The sequence below is a fragment of the Lampetra fluviatilis genome, chromosome 48 (genome assembly GCF_964198595.1).
Source record: "Lampetra fluviatilis chromosome 48, kcLamFluv1.1, whole genome shotgun sequence".
NCBI lineage: Eukaryota > Metazoa > Chordata > Hyperoartia > Petromyzontiformes > Petromyzontidae > Lampetra > Lampetra fluviatilis.
Genome location: NC_136322.1, coordinates 5820177 through 5840423, shown reverse-complemented (window position 1 = coordinate 5840423; position 20247 = coordinate 5820177). Strand labels below are relative to the sequence as shown.

At 45.6% G+C, this 20247-nt stretch overlaps 1 protein-coding gene across 1 annotated transcript in view; it reads right to left on the bottom strand.

The window, feature by feature from the left end:
- The window catches only part of LOC144948137 (receptor-type tyrosine-protein phosphatase beta-like), a 34498-nt gene extending 14677 nt beyond the window's left edge, over positions 1-19821 (bottom strand). The window contains exon 1 of the mRNA XM_078877566.1: positions 19744-19821. Within this exon, the coding sequence (XP_078733692.1) occupies positions 19744-19821 (78 nt within the window). The remainder of the gene's footprint in view (positions 1-19743) is intronic.
- Between the last annotated feature and the right edge of the window lie 426 nt (positions 19822-20247).

The following is a 20247-nucleotide window of genomic DNA, read 5'->3' as shown; positions in this document are numbered from 1 at the left end:
TATATCAGAATCAGATCCGAATATTAATTAATTCTGGATGAATCCAATAAACTTTACAGATCTTTTTCACAGATGTCCAGTAGGGGCGGGTCAGAATGTTACAACACCAAACAATACCAAAAACCACGATAGGAGTGTAAAGCATAGTAAAGGTAATCAAATAACTTTGAATTTTTTTTACAAATAAAAATGAACTTTTCTTATTTTACCAGGAAAAGACCACTGGGATATTAGTTTCTTTTTCAAAAGCGACCTGTCCAGAAATGATAGCTCAACGAAGTGGCTTATCATATGGATATTTACAGTAGCACAATAATCTAAATAATCTAAACGCATGTTTATAAAAGTGGAGGGGAAAGCCGTAAGACCCATATAAAAATAAAATCCACATGACCATGGGAAGAAAATTCAAACTTCAAATATGCATGCATCAGGGTGGGAATTGAACCGACAGGAGGAAAATAACGTCACACCACCCAAACGACCGTGGCGCTGTAATAGAGTAATAGAGCGATGAAGTCGAACACCCGACAAAATTAACGATCCGAGATTTGCCCACATATGGAATAAAGTGGGCGTGGTGTTAGTCGAAGGGGCGTGTCAATAGACACATATTGTCGTTGTGGCTCGTCAATCGAGGCTAATTGTGATCGATTCTGCTGAGTCTATCTAGCACCCAGCCCAAAGTTGCTTGGGCAGCCATCCTGAAATTGTACGATATTATCTTAAACTAGCAGGAAGTACCCGGCTTTGTGCGGGGGGGGGGGGGAATCTTTTTCAAAACGTGCCTATTCTTAAAAAACATAATACATACGTACTCAAATACTAAGCTATTGTGAAAAAACGGCATTCCATTAGTCTGTCTATTTGCAGAAGTGCTGAATTAAAAATTAATATAAAGTGGGGGGTAAATAGTTGATCTAAAAGGTTTCAAAAAATTGTAGACACACCCCCCCCCCACCCGCTAAAAAAATATTTTACCCCCCTGTATATACAATAGAGTCAGTCGTATCTAGTGACTCTTTAGTAGTATATATTGAGTATATTAGTATCTACTGACTCTATCGTAGTATCTGCTGACTCTGTAGTTGTATTTACTGACTTTACAATAGTATCTACTGAGTAAAGTAGTATATACTGACTATAGCAGGATCTACTGACTGTATAGTATCTAGTGACTGTAGTAGTATCTCCTGACTCTACAGTAGTATCTACCGACTCTATAATAGGATATACTGAATGTATAGTAGTATCCACTGACTATAGTAGTAACTGCTAACCCTATAGTAGTATCTGCTGACTCTATATTAGTATTCACCGACTCTCTAGTAGCATATACCGACTCTATAGTAGCTACCGACTCTATAGTAGTATCTACAGACTCTATAGTAGTACCTACTGACTCTACAGTAGTATCTAATGACTATATTAGTACTCTATAGTAGTGTCTATTGCTTATAGTAGTAACTACTAATTATATAGTAGTATCTGCTGACTCTATAGCAGTATCTAATGAGTCTATAATCGTATCTACTGACTCTGCAGCAATAAATACTAACTATAGTGGTATCTACTGACTGTAGTAGTATGTTCTGAATCTATAGTAGTATCCACTGACTGTAGCAGCAACTACTAACTCTGTAGTAGTATCTGCTGACTCTACAGCAGTATCTGCTGACTCTATAGTCGTATCTACTGACTGTCGTATAAACTACTGTTGTATCTACTGAGTCTACAGTAGTATATATTTACTGAAGTAGTGTTGTGTATATGCCCCCCTTTTTAATTTTTAAAATTATTTTTTTAAGAATTATTCTGCCAACATAGATAATATCGTTTTTTTTAATAGACACGGGGCAACGTGGAACGAACACGCCCCCACACTTCCACAGATGCGCGCATACCTCATTTCAAAGGAAAGAGGGCATGAAAGAGAGCAATCAAGATCATAAAAACTCCCCGAATTTCACACAAAAGGAACAAGGGAGGGGGGAATTGCAGACGGGGGGGGGGGGGGGTCAGGAGGACATCCTTTTGTTAAAAAAAACCCTTTGATAAATACAAAACCAGGCCACGAAAAATATAATGATATTCTTAACAAAGGAAACAACATTGACGATAAAAAAAACACAGACGGGTTTTGAACCATGTTAGATAAACAATTACCAACTTAGCCATGAAGATTAAGCAAACAGTATCTATCCTCACTCCAATTGGAAAACAGACTACAGTCTGCACCAGAATCGCGACCCATCATTGTTAATTAAATACTGATATTATTTACCTTTAAAGAATTTCTACACGGCCGGGCCGAAGCATCGAAGAATAATTATGGCATCTATTTCGCTCCAAAACAAAGATCCCTAGCCGGGATATCAGATTAAATAATCACAAGAAGTCAAATAATAAGTATGGAATTAAAGTGGAAGAGGAATCAAGGGCGGAGAAGGCTCTCGGGATTAGCCAAACGCAACACCCCATGGGAAGCGAGCAACACGACCGTCTTTGTCTTTCCGAGAGGATCTCCACACGCAGGCACAAAAGCGAGGAAATGACACCAATAAAACTCCCGGGCAATGGCTCAAAGGAAATTAACACGCTCTCGGAAATAAATAAATAAATAAGCGCATGCGCCGGGTGCTTTCACCGTGGAACAACCGTCTTTGTCTTCCCACAACACGGACAGCAAAAATTGCACACGCGAGGAAATAACATTTCCATGAGAGAGCGGGTCACGATGAAACATCGGGAACACGGTTTCGGCATAACTTGGGCATAATGGAAATAAGTCGCATTTCAACTTCCAAACCAAAACAACTTAAGCTGTACACTATGGGAACCTCATTTGCCAGTAAAAATATGATAATTGGTTCTTTACCCTTCTATCTGGCAACAAAACTGACACCTTTTTACAAGGAGTCATGTTTGCATAGACCGCAATACCTGCAGTCATAATACAAACAAAGAACATAACTCTGATAATGTGCACATTATCAGATAGAAGCGTAAAGAACCAATTATCAACTTAAGCTGTGTGAGACAAAAGAGATGATCTCCGAGCAAGGGAGGGAATAATTAAGCTCGCTTAACGCGTAGGTTTTCGCGACAAATATTATTCAGTAACAAAAACATGGATTCGAATTTTTTTTTTTATATATAACTCGACGCGAACCATCGGTCTGGCTAATGAATAACTTAGGTGGCGCCGGACGAGGCCCCCACCCCACCCCTTTCTTCCAGAACGACACACAGCTGTGTCTTCAAAGCTAATAAACACACGGACGGACACGCACACGACACACACAACGGACGCAGATGGTTCCGCCCCACAGGAAGGTTTTATGACACAGCCTTTGAACAACTCGGGAAACCGAGTGGAATTTTCCAATATAAACCGAAGGAAAATCCATCCAAAGCAGATCGTCCGGGCCACGGGCCCCACCACAGATCGTCCGGGCCACGGGCCCCACCACAGATCGTCCGGGCCACGGGCCCCACCACAGATCGTCAGGGGCTCTGAGCCCCACATCGTCCGGGCCACGGGCCCCACCAAAGAGATTGTCCGGGCCACGGGCCCCATCTCATCTCAACGCCGACAACGAAGAAGTTTTCGTCATCCAGAATGACGAGGTTCGCGGGGTAGCGACGCGCAGCTACAAGCCGAGGTCTGCACCACCTGAGAAGAATCGCTACCCTGAGTCGCCGAGCTGCGAGTGAAGCCAACAAAGACGCCAACGTCCACCCTGCCACGAACGAAGCATCGCTCCTCGTCAGAGTGATGACCAGCGAACAACCCGCAGGAAAGGCGGAGACCGACAAGCGAGCGCCACCGAGCGCCAAGCGAGCGCCACCGAGCGCCAAGCGAGCGCCACCGAGCGCCAAGCGAGCGCCACCGAGCGCCAAGCGAGCGCCAAGCGAGCGCCACCGAGCGCCAAGCGAGCGCCACCGAGCGCCACCGTGCGCCACCGTGCGCCACCGTGCGTCACCGTGCGCCACCGAGCGCCAAGCGAGCGCCACCGAGCGCCAAGCGAGCGCCACCGAGCGCCAAGCGAGCGCCACCGAGCGACAACGAGCGACACCGAGCGACACCCAGATCGACCAGCATCAACCAAAACCGACTCGTCATCCCGCCGTGGAGAAAGAGAGTCAAAGTCTTCCGAACGAGCGACGCCGCTCACCTCACAGCGGAGAAAGTCTCAGCTGCAGCTCGCACAGACAGCAGAGAGGTCGTATCGCTCCCCACATACAGACTCAAGGAAACACAGAGAAAATCTTGTCAAACCGGTTTCTCCTGTCATAGAGTCTCGCCGAAGAATTAATTAAAACAGAGCCAGATTCGCTCTCCCGCACACATGCCCTCACCCACCAGTATATACATATACTTTTGCCTCTGGGATACAATAAGTGCTTTTTATTACCGCAAAATGAAGTGTGTCATGCTTCTTTCAAACTCGGCCAGTCGCCGATTGTGATCGATACAAAAACGAACTAATGAGATGCCTGGTTGTTAGGAGGGTTTTTAGTCATTCAGTTCGTTAAATGCATAAGAGTTTTGAGTTATTCAATTTAGTTAAATGCATAGTCTCGTAAATGCATAAGAGTTTTGAGTTATTCAATTTAGTTAAATGCATAGTCTCGCAAATGCATAAGTGTTTATTCATGCATTTTAGTCAAATGCATAGTCTCGCAAATGCATAAGTGTTTATTCATTCATTTTAGTCAAATGCATAGTCTCGTAATTGCATAAGAATTTTAGTTATTCATATTAATCGAATGCATGATATCGCAAATGCATAAGAGTTTGGTTATTCATGGATTATTGACGCATGTTTGACCTGCATGATAGAATGTCACATGCTTGTTAGAATAAAATTGCTTAACACCAACTGTTCGAGTGCTTCTTTCCAAGTCCATGCAAAACTATCTTATTCTTGATAACTGTATCCTGTGATGAGATCTGAACTGGTGACCTAAAATAATATAAAAACACTAAGATAATCGGTAAACGTTTAATCGATGATAATCGTGTTATCCTGATTGATAACTCTGGATAAACGAAGCTGAGCCTAATTATCACAACTGCACACATTAACATCATCGCAAGCATCCGCATAAATTACTACGATTATCTCCGTGATTATCATAATTTATGCATAGAATTACTCACACCATCATAATTTATGCATATTAATACACACATTGACATAATTAATGCGATTTGCGCATTTTTCAGAAAATTATTAATTTTCATTATTTTCATCAAAATTTCATAATCCGACAAATACAACAGTAGTATATACCGACTCTACAGTAGTATCTATTGACTCTATAGTAGTATCAACTGAGTCTATAGTAGTATCTACCGACTCTACAGTAGTATATATTGACTCTATAGTAGTATCTACCGACTCTACAGTAGTAACTACTGACTCTATAGTCATATCTAACGACTCCACAGCAGTATGTACCGACTCTATCGTCTGTAATAGTATCTAGTGACTCTACAATATTATGTACTGACTGAAGTAGTTTCTACCGACTCTACAGTAGTAACTACTTACTCCATAGTTATATCTATCGACTCCACAGTAGTATGTACTGCCTCTATCGTCTGTGGAAGTATCTAGCGACTCTACAATAGTATGTACTAACTGTAGTAGTTTCTGCCGACTCTATAATAGTATCTACCGACTCTATTGAAGTATCTACTAACTCTACAGTAATATCTACAACCTCTATAGCAGTATCTCCTAACTCTACAATAGTATCTACTGATTTTATAGTAGTATCTACTAGCTCTACAGTAGTATCTACTGATTCTATAGTAGTATCAACCGACTCTTCAGGAGTAACTGCAAACATTGGGGTTGGGGGGGGGGGAAGAGGACATCACACTGTTCAGATTTTACCTCAGTTTTGTGCTCCTGTGTCTTTACACTATTTTATCATTTTTCTTTACACGCTTTTGTTTATTTACACGCTTTTATTTAACTCTGTCTGTTGTATCCTGAAATCTTGTAAGTCAATTTTTACCCACTTCCCAACGCGGTATCGACTGCAAACTTGGTATACTTATGTCATACTGATGACAAAACTCTATTCTATCATTTAAAAAAAAACATGTATTTTAAAACATTATTTTACACGCTTTTTATAAACTCACTCTGTTGTCGTATCCTCAAATCTTGTAACTTAATTTTAACCCACTTCCCAATGTCGTATCGACTGCAAACTTGGTCTACGTATGTTTCAGCTTCATGTTATGTTTCGGCTTGGGTCTACCGTATTTCCCCGCATATAACCCGCGGGGTATACCACTTTTTACAAACAAAACAAGACCCTGCGGGGTATATGGAGGTGCGGGCTATCCCAAAAATATTTTACAAGTGTGACATGTCATAACTCATGTTTTCATGGTAGGACTATCCACTATGCAACACTTACCTTTGACTAAAGCACTGCTGAATAAATCACTCACACTAATATTGCACATGTTATCACGTTTTAAATTATTCGAAGTGTTTGTACAATAAAACGACAATGTTTGAAGTGGGCGTACTTTGTTTACTGGCAATTGGAGAGCTGGGGAGAGAGAGAGAGGTGGGGGTGCGAGGCAATGGCGTTACCGTAGTGCCGCTATTGTCTGCGCACTGCACAATCTACCAGTGCTAAAACTGTACTTACTACCAGTTATGTGTTACTTATTTATTGGATATTAGCGGAAGTACCCGGCGTTGCTCGGGCGAAAAAAGCAGATACACACATGGACTTACACACAGACATTGACCCACACACATAGAAACACATCGACTTAAATCAAGGAAAGTATCATTAGCAGGCCAGCCTAAATGTTTCTAACTGGCGAAGATGTTCCATTAGGGGGGTGCACGATTCGCAAGCATAGAGAAGGGAGGGAATTACCACGGCCGAGAACATCTTGAGCTTCATGAGGAGCGAAAGACCAGGTAGCTTCCACACAGCGTAACGCAGCCGATGAAAAGATAATGGTGCTCGACTGATTTGGAGTGAGACCTGTGCTGTTAAACCGGAGCCGGTGATGAGCACACTGGCCAGGTATGGGAATCTCGTCAATCTCTCCACAACTACCACATCACCAATTGTGAGTTGTGGGGGTGGATTGTTCGATGGTACAAAATACCCAGGTAGGTGCTTAGTTTTGGTGGGGCTGATGGTAAGGCCCCACCTCTTAGTGGCAAGCGCCAGGTTCAGCCGCAGTCAGCAGCAATCACCAGAGCATCGGCATACATAACATGGTTGAGCAATAGGGAGGCATCCCTTGACCGCACCCAGGCATCGATCAGCCTCCCATTGTATCTGTACCATATGGTAATTCCTCGGGAACAGCCATTGAAGGCTTCACGAACTACGTGGTCAAACGATATGTTGAATAATGTGGAGCCAGAGGACATCCCTGTCACACCCTAAGGTGTAGAGGGAATGGCTCTGACTGACGGCCATGTAGTTAGACGCGGGGCCGCTCACCATCATGAAGGTCCTTAAGGATCATGAGCAAAGTTTGAGGGACTCCGAAAGCATGAAGAACAACCCAGAGGCCAGGCCTACTGATGGTATCATAGGCCTTGAGCAGGTCAATAAAGCACATACATTCACTCACACGCACACATGGACCTACAGACACGCAAAGAAATGGACTTACACTGACTGACATGGAGCCATGCACACAAAGCGACTAACACAGACAGCCATGGACTGACACACACAGACATATCCACTCACACACACAAATACATGGACTTAGACACTTACATAGTGACACACACATTGCCCTACACACACATAGACATATGGACTGTGACACACAGACATCTACTTTAGATACACCCACATTGATTAACACACACACATCGACTGACACACAGACACACAAACGCACATTGACTTACACACTCAGATGGAGCCATGCACACACATCGACTCACACACACGCATTGACTTTCACACATCGAGTGAATACACACACGTATGGACTAACACACACATGTGGACTAACACACACACAGAGACAGATACGCACACAAATGGACTGACACACACACATAAACACTTGTACGTACACACACACGGGGCGTTGTCCGTTTGAAAAAGACAGACACACACATGGACTTACACACAGACATGGACCCACACACATAGAAACCCATCGACTTACACGCACACAAACACATATGGACTCACACACACAGACATCGACTTTAGGCACATGCATGTAGTTTCTGCACACGAACATAATATTAATAGAGTATTAGGCAACTTATTAGTTTCATAATAGTAAATAATGAAGCAGAGTTGTTATGTGCACACAAACATTATCATTGTAATATTTGTAAACGTTTTTGTTTAATAATAGTAAACAATAAACCTGAGTTGTTAGCGAAAGATTTAATAAAATTGTACTTTACATTGGCGTGGTGACGCCTCGTCCCGTGCAGAGCCTGCGGCCTCGCCTAGATTGGCAAGCCGGAGGAGGTGAGACATTGCCAGGCTGCGAGCTGGGCCGCTACCCCCCCCCCCCCACCATCCTCCCACCCTCGCCAGAATAATACTATGTAAGCGCTTTAAGAATATTAAATTAATATCTAAGGACTTTATATCAGTAACTGCACGCATTGGGGTGAGGAGGGGGGAAGAGTACATCACACTATGAAGAGAAATCGACAGCGTGATGTATATATTTATTCCATGTTAAACGCGTAAAATAAAATGTCCCCCGTGAGGTGGAGTGAACGCGCATCACTTGGCAGGGTCCGCCCCCCCATTGCAATTGGCGTCAGTAGGTACGGTCGACTGCGCGCAATAAGTAAATAATTATTAATAATAAAACGGCACAAATTTGTTAATTAAACTACTTTAACGTTTACGGATGGGAAAATAGAATAGCCTATTCCCACTGCGGGGCTTAGGGCGTGCCGCCCGTCAATTTCTTTTTCTTTGTGAAGGCCACCGTCCGAGAGCCAAATCCCCCGCAAGCGCGAGCGCGGGGAGACTTTCATATATAACTAACGGAAGTACCCGGCGTTGCTCGGGTGAAAAATATATTTCTTAAAAACCTTACATATATATACACAGATACTAAGGTATTGTCAAAGCCCGGTGGGCCATTTGTACATTTTTCCACCAACAAACATATATAAGAGGCTTGCACAAGTCCAAAAAGTTGTAGAAAGTGTGGGGTAAATAGTTGATGTAAAAGGTTTCCGAAAATTGTTGACCCCCCCCCCCCGCTCAAAAAAAATCTTTACCCCTCGTAGGTATATATACCTACACACCTTACATACAACAGAGGAAGTAGTATCTATTGACTCTGTAGAAGTATCTACTGACTGTACCGTAGTATCTACTGAGTCAGTAGTACTAGTGACTGGTAACTACTGACCATAGTAGTATTTGCTGGGCCTGCAGTAGTATCTACCGACTATATAGTAGTAACGACTAACTGTATAGTATCTGCTGACTCTATAGTAGTATCCACTGACTATAGTAGTAACTACTAACTCTATAGCAGTATCTACACACTCTATAATAGTATCTACTGACTCTAGTAGCTACTCACCGTGGTAGTATGTACTGACTGTATAGTAGTATATACTGACTTTAGCAGTATTGACTGACTGTAGTGGTATATACTGACTGTTTTAGTATCTACTAACACTATAGCAGTATCTACCAACTCGATAGCAGTATCTACTATCACTACAGCAGTGTATACCGACTGAGGTGGTAGCTGCTATCACTACAGCAGTGCATACTGACTGGTGGTACCTGCTATTATTACAGCAGTACATACTGCTGTGTTTGTACCTGCTATGATTACAGCAGTGCATATTGTGTTGGTACCTGCTATGATTACAGCAGTGCATATTGTGATGGTACATGCTATGATTACAGCAGTGCATACTGCTGTGGTGATATCTGCTATGATTAAAGCAGTGCATACTAAATGTGGTGGTAGCTTCTATGATTACAGCAGTGCATACTGATTGTGGTGGTACATGCTATGATTGCAGCAGTGCATACTGCTGTGGTGGTACATACTATGATTACAGCAGTGTATACTGCTGTGGTGGTACCTATAATTACTGCAGTGCATAATGTGGTGGTACATGCTATGATGAGAGGAGTACATATTGTGGTGGTGGTACCTGCTATGATGACAGCAGTACATACCGAGTGTGGTGGCACCTGCTATGACGACAGCAGTGCATACTGACTGTGGTGGTACCTGCTATGATGACAGCAGTGCATACTGTGGTGGTGGTACCTGCTCTGATGAGAGCAGTACATACTGTGGTGGTGGTACCTGCTATGATTACAGCAGTGCATATTGACTGTACTCACCACTCACCCTCACCACTCACCACTCATCCTCACCACTCACCACTTACTACTCACCACTCACGCTCACCAATCAGCCTCACCACTCACAAATCACCACTCACCCTCACCACTCACCACGCACCCTCACCACTAACCCTCATCACTCTCCCTCACCACTCACCCTCACTACTCCACAATCTCCTCACCACTCACTCTCACCATTCACCCTCACCATTCAGCCTCACCACTCACCCTCACCACTCACCATCACAACAACCACTCACCCTCACCACTCACCCTCACCACTCAACCTCACCCTCACTACTCACCACTCATCCTCACCAATCACTACTGACCAATCACCACTCACCCTCACCACTCTCCACTAACTCTCACCACTCAACCTCACCACTCACCCTCACCACTCATCCTAACCACTAACCACTCTCTCACCACTCACCCTCACCACTCACCCTCACCACTCAGCACTAACCCTCACAACTAACCCTCACCACTCACGCTCACCACTCACCCTCACTACTCACCACTCACGCTCACCCTCACCACTCACTAATCACCACTCACAACCGCCACTCACCCTCACCACTCACTCTCACCACTGAGGAAGAGTGGTGAGCGGTGAAGGTGAGCAGTGAGGGTGAGTGGTGATTGGTGAGGGTGAGTGGTAAGGGAGAGGGGTGAGTGGTGAGGGTGAGGCAGAGTGGTGAGGAGTGAGGATGATTGGTGAGGGTGAGTAGTGAGGGTGAGTGGTGAGCGTGAGGGGTGAGGGAGAGGGGTGAGTGGTGAGGGAGATGGGTGAGCGTGAGTGGTGAGGGTGAGTGGTGGTGGTGAGGGTGAGTGGTGAGGGCGAGTGGCGGTTGTGAGTGGTGATTAGTGAGGGGTGAGTGGTGAGGGTGAATGGTGAGGGTGAGGGTGAGTCATGAGTAGTGGGGATGATTGGTGAGGGAGAGTGGTGAGGGTGAACGCGAGTGGTGAGAGAGAGGGGTGAGTGGTGAGGGTGAGTCGTGAGGGAGAGGGTGAGTGGTGTGTGGTGACGATGAGTGGTGAGGGCGAGTGGCCGTTGTGGGTGGTGATTAGTGAGGGTTCAGTGGTGAGGGTGAGCATGAGTGGTGAGTGGTGAGGGTGAGTGGTAAGGGTGAGTGGTGAGGGTGAGTGGTGAGCGGTGAGAGTGAGCTGTGAGGGTGATTGGTGAGGGTGAGTGGTGAGGGCGAGTGGCGGTTATGAGTGGTGATTAGTGAGGGGTGAGTGGTGAGGGTGAATGGTGAGGGTGAGTTGTGACGGTGAGTGGGGATGGTGAGTGGTGAGGGTGAGTGGTGAGCGATGACGGTGATTGGTGAGGGTGATTGGTGAGTGGTGAGGGTGAGTGGTGACGGAGAGGGGTGAGTGGTGAGTGGTGAAGGTGAGTGATGAGCGTGAGTGGTGAGAGTGAGTGGTGAGGGTGAGTGGTCAGGGTGAGTGGTGAGTAGTGAAGATGATTGAAGAGGGTGAGTGGTGAGCGTGAGTGTTGAGGGAGAGGGGTGAGTGGTTAGGGTGATTGGTGAGGGAGAGGGGTGAGTGGTTAGGGTGAGTGGTGAGGGAGAAGGGTGAGTGGTGAGGGTGAGTGGTGAGCGTGAGTGGTGAGGGTGAGTGGTGGTGGTGAGGGTGAGTGATGATGGCGAGTGGCGGTTGTGAGTGGTGATTAGTGAGGGGTGAGTGGTGAGGGTGAATGGTAAGGGTGAGTTGTGACGGTGAGTGGGGAGGGTGAGTGGTGAGGGTGAGTGGTGAGGGTGATTGGTGAGGGTGATTGGTGAGTGGTGAGGGTGAGTGGTGAGGGAGAAGGGTGAGTGGTGATGGTGAGTGGTGAGCGTGAGTGGTGTGGGTGAGTGGTGGTGGTGAGGGTGAGTGGTGAGGGCGAGTGGCGGGTTGTGAGTGGTGATTAGTGAGGGGTGAGTGGTGAGGGTGAATGGTAAGGGTGAGTTGTGACGGTGAGTGGGGAGGGTGAGTGGTGAGGGTGAGTGGTGAGTGGTGAGGGTGATTGGTGAGGGTGATTGGTGAGTTGTGAGGGTGAGTGGTGATGGAGAGGGGTGAGTGGTGAGGGTGAGTGATGAGCATGAGTGTTGAGAGTGAGTGGTGAGGGTGAGTGGTCAGGGTGAGTGGTGAGTAGTGAGGATGATTGGAGAGGGTGAATGGTGAGCGTGAGTGGTGAGGGAGAGGGGTGAGTGTTTAGGGTGATTGGTGATGGTGAATAGTGAAGGTGAGTGGTGAGGGAGAGGGGTGAGTGATGAGGGTGAGTGGTGACGGAGAGGGGTGAGTGGTGAGTGGTGAGCGTGAGTGGTGAGGGTGAGTGGTTAGTGAGAAGTGAGGATGATTGGTGAGGGTGAGTGGTGAGCGTGAGTGGTGAGGGAGAGGGGTGAGTGGTTAGGGTGATTGGTGAGGGAGGGGGTGAGTGGTTAGGGTGAGTGGTGATGGAGCAGGGTGAGTGGTGAGGGTGAGTGGTGAGCGTGAGTGGTAAGGGTGAGTGGTGGTGGTGAGGGTGAGTGGTGAGGATGATTGGTGAGGGTGAGTGGTGAGGGTGAGTGGTGAGGGAGAGGGGTGAGTGATGAGGGTGAGTGGTGACGGAGAGGGGTGAGTGGTGAGCGTGAGTGGTGAGAGTGAGTGGTGAGGGTGAGTGGTTAGTGAGTAGTGAGGATGATTGGTGAGGGTGAGTGGTGAGCGTGAGTGGTGAGGGAGAGGGGTGAGTAGTTAGGGTGATTGGTGAGGAAGAGTGGTGAGTGGTTAGGGTGAGTGGTGATGGAGAAGGGTGAATGGTGAGGGTGAGTGGTGAGCGTGAGTGGTGAGGTGAGTGATGGTGGTGAGGGTGAGTGGTGAGGAGGATTGGTGAGGGTGATTGGTGAGGGAGAGTGGTGAGGGTGATTGGTGAGGGAGAGTGGTGAGGGTGAGGGGTGAGTGGTAAGGGTGAGTGGTGAGGGTGAGTGGTGACGGAGAGGGGTTAGTGGTGAGGGTGAGTTGTGAAGGAGAGGGGTGAGTGGTGAGTGGTGAGGTTGAGTGGTGAGCGTAAGTAGTGAGAGTGAGTGGTGAGTGGTGAGTGGTGAGGGTGAGTGGTGAGTAGTGAGGATGATTGGTGAGGATGAGTGGTGAGGGTGAGTGGTGAGCGTGAGTAGTTAGGGAGAGGGGTGAGGGGTGAGTGGTGATGGTGAGTGGTGAGGGAGAGGGGTGAGTGGTGAGGGTTAGTGGTGAGGGTGAGTGGTGAGCGTGAGTGGTGAGGGAGAGGGGTGAGTGGTGAGGGAGAGGGGTGAGTGGTGAGGGTGAGTGGTGAGGGAGAGGGGTGAGTGGTGAGGGTGAGAGGTGGTGGTGAGGGTGAGTAGTGATAGTGAGTGGTGAGGGTGAATGGTGAGTGGTGAGAGGTGAGTGGTGAGGGTGAGGGTGAGTGGTGAGGGTGAGTGGTGGTGTTGAGAGTTAGTGTTGTGGGTGAGTGGTGGTGGTGAGGGTGAGTAGTGGGAGTGAATGGTGAGTGGTGAGGGTGAGTGTTGTGGGTGAGTGGTGAGTAGTGAGGGTGAGTGGTGAGGGTGAGTGGTGGTGGTGAGGATGAGTGGTGAGAGAGTGGTGAGGGAGAGTGGTGAGGGAGAGTGGTGAGGGTGAGTAGTCGTGGTGAGCGTGAGTAGTCGTGGTGAGGGTGAGTGGTGAGTGTGAGTGGTGAGGGTGAGTGTTGTGGGTGAGTGATGAGTGGTGAGGGTGAGTGGTGAGTGTGAGTGGTCAAGGTGAGTGGTGGTGGTGAGGATCAGTGGTGAGAGAGTAGTGAGGGAGAGTGGTGAGGGAGAGTGGTGAGGGTGAGTAGTCGTGGTGAGGGTGAGTAGTCGTGGTGAGGGTGAGTGGTGAGTATGAGTGGTGAGTGATGGTGAGTGGTGTGAGTGGTGAGGGAGAGTGGTGAGGGTGTATATATTTTTGCCTATGATGACAGCAGTACATGCTGACGTTTTGTATGTTAAATGTAAAAGCTAAATGTGTGAATGTGAGTGTCTGTGGGAAATGTTAAGCAAACTTGGCGACACGCAGATTTTAAAACGGGAATAGGGCGATTCTAAAGTAATCTACAACCTTCGATGATTTCTTTGCGCGATTTAAAGAATCGATTCCTGGCGTGTTGGGGTTTACATTTTTAATTACAGAGTTGTATTTTCATTGTTATGTTATGCTTTAAAGTTTTCAGGAGTTTTTAATTATATTTTTTCCCCGGTCAACTTCGGATATTTCCCATTCGTAGCAGTTTATATCAACTCTATAACCAACTTATGTTAAACGGGAATAAGCCGATTCTAAATGAATCTACATCCTTCAATTCTTTTGCGCGATTCAGAGAATCCATTCTTGGCGCGGTCAGGTTTAAAATTGTAATTACACAGTTGTATTTTCATTGGTATGTTATGTTTTAAAGTTTTCAGAAGATTTTAAATGTATTTTCCCCCCGGGCAACGCTGGGTATATCGAGTTTATAGCACAAAGTCTTCACCTGACAAGTGTGGGGTGTCGAGGCCTAGTACCGTGCAGAGCCTCCGGCCTCGCCTAGATTGTCCACCCGGCCGAGGCTGAGTGCTGGGGCCGCTACCCCCCCACCCCCCGCGCTAGAATAATACTGTCTAATCGCTATAATCTTATTATCTACAGACCCTATAATAGTAATTGCGCACACTGGAGTGGGGGGGGGCGAGTGAAGAGGACGTGAAACTTTGATGAATTTACCTCAGCGTCGCGTGTTAACGCGTGTGCATATTTTTAACGGGAATAAAAAATGGCGTCCACCCCGCAGCGACAGCGTTGCTGCCCGTTGCCAGGGGCAAACGTCCTGGTCGGCGTTTCGCGCATGCGCAACGGCGTGCTTCATCACGTGTCGGTCGGCAATAGTAAATAAATAAATAAAGAGAAATCGCACTAAATCGATAATCGGACCGATTTAAAGGCAACGGACGAAAAATCGGAAATGCCTATGTTCACCGCGGGACACGGGACGTGCCTCCCGGCAAATTTTTTTCGTCCTAAACCCCACGACCCGAGCGCCAAATCCCTCGCAAGCGAGCGTACACAGACAGACATATAAGCAGACAGATATCGCAGAGATACAGAGAAAGAGCAAACATAGGCACAAAGAGAAACTACGCCTCTGTGTCGAGGCCTTAAATAAATAAAGAGGGGCGGGAGCTGGGAGAGAGGGAGGGGTTAGAGAAATTAGCATGTCCATGAGTGGAAACGGTTAGTGGCAAGGTGTAAAAAGCTTGAGAGAGGGGGGCAGGGGCGGAGAGAGAGGGGTTAGAGAAATTAGCATGTCAATGAGTAGCACGATGAGTGGTACGGTATGAAAGCTTGAAAAAATTAGGAGGCAGGGAGAGAGACACACTAAATTAACTAACCTATTCTTGGTTCTTTCGGTAAAGTCAAGTAGAAGGGAAAACAATAAAATAATGCAATAATAATTGTTTAATATTTTATTATTTTATTATTTCTCTTCTACGTGAATTTACCGAAATAACCAAGAATATAAGGTTTGTCACGTCAACAAAACGCGCCAATTAGTGTTCTAGCGTAAACCAACAACATTTACAAATCAAGTACTACGTTTCACTGGTGATTACAACCAGCCTCGTCAGGCGATAGCCATACTTGTCATGAATCCATCCTGTGTCGGTCTTAAATATATTCGTATTTTTAATATTTTATTTTATACCTACGTGACTTTACTGAAAGAACCAAAGATTATGGATTCCTGCAGTCACGAAATCGTCAAATCAAGATTATATTGGTAAAGGTGATGTCACCTCTGTGGGCTTAGCAAGTGCAAAGACGAGAGAGAGGTTAAAGTAGTTACATAAGTTACAATGGTGCATGTTAACCAGTTAATTTACCGGACCTATTATTGGTTTGGGTTATTCACAGTTAATCAACATACATAATGTATGTACATTATATTAATCTAACATTATGCAGAGAAATATGCAGTACCTATTATCGGCTGCTCAAAGTTCATCACATACAACATCGGGTTTAACATGACATTTATATTTATGCGATCTAACGCAAAACCCTTTTATTGTGGATAATATTGGTCGCGAAAGCCTACTACTCCATGTTAATTATGTACACGTCTCAGCTTGGTATCGTTTAGTGAGGGTAGAACGGCCTGGGCTGGATCCTCGGTCCCAGGCCGCTCCCCCTGGTCCTAACCAGACGCCGCTCTGCATTGCCTATGGTGTGGCTACACAGTCTTGTTCTTTTTTTAATCTAACGACTCAAAAGGTGAGTGATGGAGAAGATGTGGCGGTAATGGAAACAGGATTGGTTTTAACACCCGACCTAATAAAGGGCCGTCCATTAATGACGTCAAGCGATTTTGGACGACTTTTTTACCTCCCCCCCCCATCATCACAAGGCGTCACAAAAAGTCAGACCCCCCTCAAATATGACGTCACAAAGCTCCGTCCCCCCACAAAAAAATAAAACATACTTCAAATCGCTTTAAACTATTGTCATTATAGTGCGCTGCACTCTGATATTGTAGGAAAAAACATTTATTAAAAAAGTCTAATTAAGTAGAACGTGTTGTCCATATTTATTTAAAGTTGCGCATTTTGATGTGACGTCACATTTCTCAAACCTCCCTTCCCCTTCGTCACACATCGTCACAAATGTCTGACCCCACCCCTAGGTGCGTGACGTCATTTCTGGACGGCCCCTAACTCTTAGATGCATATCTAAGAGTTATTTTAAGCTACAGGTGACAGGTGGAGATCATATCAAACGAACAATGCCATGGCTTTGCAGGATATTGTAGGCTGGAGGAAAATAAGAAACAATTTGGGAGGTTCCATTGTTTGAGAAAGTATAGAGGTGTGTCTCCATGGATGGGGAGGCGACCCCGATGGTGGAACTCGGCTCGCTGGCTGAGCGGCATGGAGCGTTGCTCTTCATCGACGAGTGCCACGTTGATGGTGCATTAGAGTGGGGGAGAAGACTAGTCGAGTGAGGGATTCAACCAGCAGTGGAAAGATTGGGTGGTGGTGCATTATAGTGGGGGAGAAGGCTAGTGGAGTGAGGGATTCATCCAGCAGTGGAGAGACCCTGGCTGACGATGCCGATGGTGTCTTAGAGGGGGGAGGTTGGGGGAGTTGAGGAATTCATCCAGCAGTGGATGCCTATACAGAACTAAATTGATAGGTTCTGGAGAGCTGAGGAGTTAAAAGTAAACCCTTACCGCCAATTGGTAAGATAAAAAAGCCGACATCAGAATCCATTCCTCTTCATTCATGTAAAAAAGGGTAATCGATATAAATAAAGATTGGGGGAGAAGATTAGCGGAGTGAGGTATTCATCCAGCAGTGGACGTATAAAAAACAAGCTCTAGCGTATTTCCCGACAAGGTAGAAAGCTGAAATGTTGTGCACGGGTAGCTTTTAGGACACAAACAACGGGGGAAATCTGAGTTGTGTCATTTTAAGGCATTCAATTCTGGATTTTAAGTGCCCCATGAACATGTTTGTGTGCGTGGTGTCATTCAAAAACCGTTCAAAATATAACATGGCGGATTTTTTTCTTTGACAGATCGTTAAAAAAGGAAATACAATTAAAGCGAGAACCATTGGAGTTCTGTATTTGATTGTTCTGGAGATTTTTAAGATTCAAGCGGGTTTAATGGAAAATTCCGCATTTTATGATGTTCACATCTGAATAATTTTAAAACGATAGAAGATATGAGAGCTTCCCCTCAGATAATTAAGATCTATACTTTTCTGTTCTTTCTAATACGAAAATAATGGAATATTTATATTGAGCTGTCTCCGATGGGTACGTCTTTAAGTATTAGAAGTTGAATCAACCTGTCAACAATTTATTTAGTGGAAAATACACATTTTTGGAGTAGTTAGTGTCTAATCGTAGATACAAAATAAATCACAGGTTAATTATTATATTTATTGAAAACCTTTGCCTTGCAAAGACGGGCTTTATGAACTAGTAAGAATGTAATAAACAAACATCAACAATACCTGATGTTTCGATGTAAAGCTTTCGTGACTGCAGGGATTCATCTTCTTGGTTCTTTTTGTAAAGTCACGTAGAATGTAAATAATAAAATAATAAAAATAAAACATAATAAAATAATTCTCACGACGTTCTCCACCTGAGGACGGCTGCTTGCGTTGTGGCCGAAACGTCATGAGAATTATTTTATTATGTATTATTGTTATTATGTTATTATTTACATTCTACGTGACTTTACCGAAAGAACCAAGAAGATGAATACCAGATGTATAGGAATTTGCACGTTAATCGCTATTGTCGATGCATTGCCAATATATCCATGGATTGAGTGATTATGTGACACACTCCCCCTTCATTTGATTGGCTAATATCAGCAAGTTCCGTGATTCAATCGCAGTCTGCTTTTATTGTACCACAGCGCCCCTTAAATAAAATAAAAGATTTAAGTTAAAATTGCTTTAGTGCATCCATTCTCCAGCTTGGTCAGGCAGTAAAACCACAGCAAAAACAGTCCCAGACCACACCAAGACAACACACATTCGCTCAAGTAAATTGTACGCTAAAATTAAACGATCAATACATTTAAAAGAATCAAATTTACAAATCGCATTTGCAAACGTGACTGCTGTGTCCAGGGCACTAATCTTCTGCTCCAGAATATTATTTTGAAGGACGAAGTGTGATGCTAATGAGCGATAATGAGTCATTCTCCACGTGGGATAAGAGGAAACCGGAGCACCCGGAAAAAACCACCACACCTTACGCGAGGGGGCAACGCTCTATCCCCCCCCCCCCACTGTACAGATGGAACCAGATTAGGAGTACTCCACCTGCTGTGCTGCCTTCTGCTGGGACAGCCAGCAGTATAATCACCTCGTCGATGCCCACTCACAGGTACAAGGTTAGGGAGTGTGGAACAGATGGAGATTAGTCCACACACTTTGCGGCATTACTGCCTTCTACTTGCAGAGCCAGGGGGTACGGCTCCTCGACACCCACCCACAGGTAGAATCGTAGGGAGTGTGGAACAAATGGAGATTAGTCCACATACTTTGCTGCTATACTGCCTTCTCCCGATAGAGCCAGGGTATAAGCACCTCGTTGACTCCCACGGATGCGACAGAAGTTCAATGTCCAACAAACGACTAAAAGGGATGCCCATTTGTTAGTCGAAACGACGACAGCCCACAAATCCTCAAACTGTCACGCAAACTATGGCATCCGTTGCTGACCCTTATCGTCCCCAAATCCAATTGGGTTTCAGTCCCCCCCCCGCCGCCCTCCAACTCGACCTCAAACCTATGAAACGAATCATATTCCAGCCCTTTCGCCCCGATGCCCCACAAGCAGTGTCCAACTTACCGTGCCAAGCGTCAGCATCAGCAGCAGCAGCTGCGATGATCCGGACAGAAGCCGGGACGGCGGGGCCAAGCGGCCCATGTCCACGCTTTCCCGGTGCTGGAAGGGAAGAAGGACCACTGGATAATCGGCTGTGGCAAGTTTCTCCTTGGTCTAGGATTTTTATACTACTCAACCTTCTATTTTTGCCTTCTACTCTCTCATATTTGTTTAAACAAAAAAAATAACGTTCGGCAATGTGGACTCACTCCAGACGCCCAGTTTTGCCTCTGTCAAACATCGGGTATTTTACGTGGAGCCAACACATGGAGTTAAAAGTAATATTTTTTTTAAATGATATACTACAGATAAATAATTGATGGGTATAAACTTGCCTGTTGCCGTTTTCTCGCCAGCCCGATGTCACCACGTATGTCGTGAGACAGCGATTTCGCTCAAAGGTGCGTTTCGTTGGCCAGACGAGGGGTTAAGTGGACACACTGGAGGCGTACTCTGTAGCGAGTAATG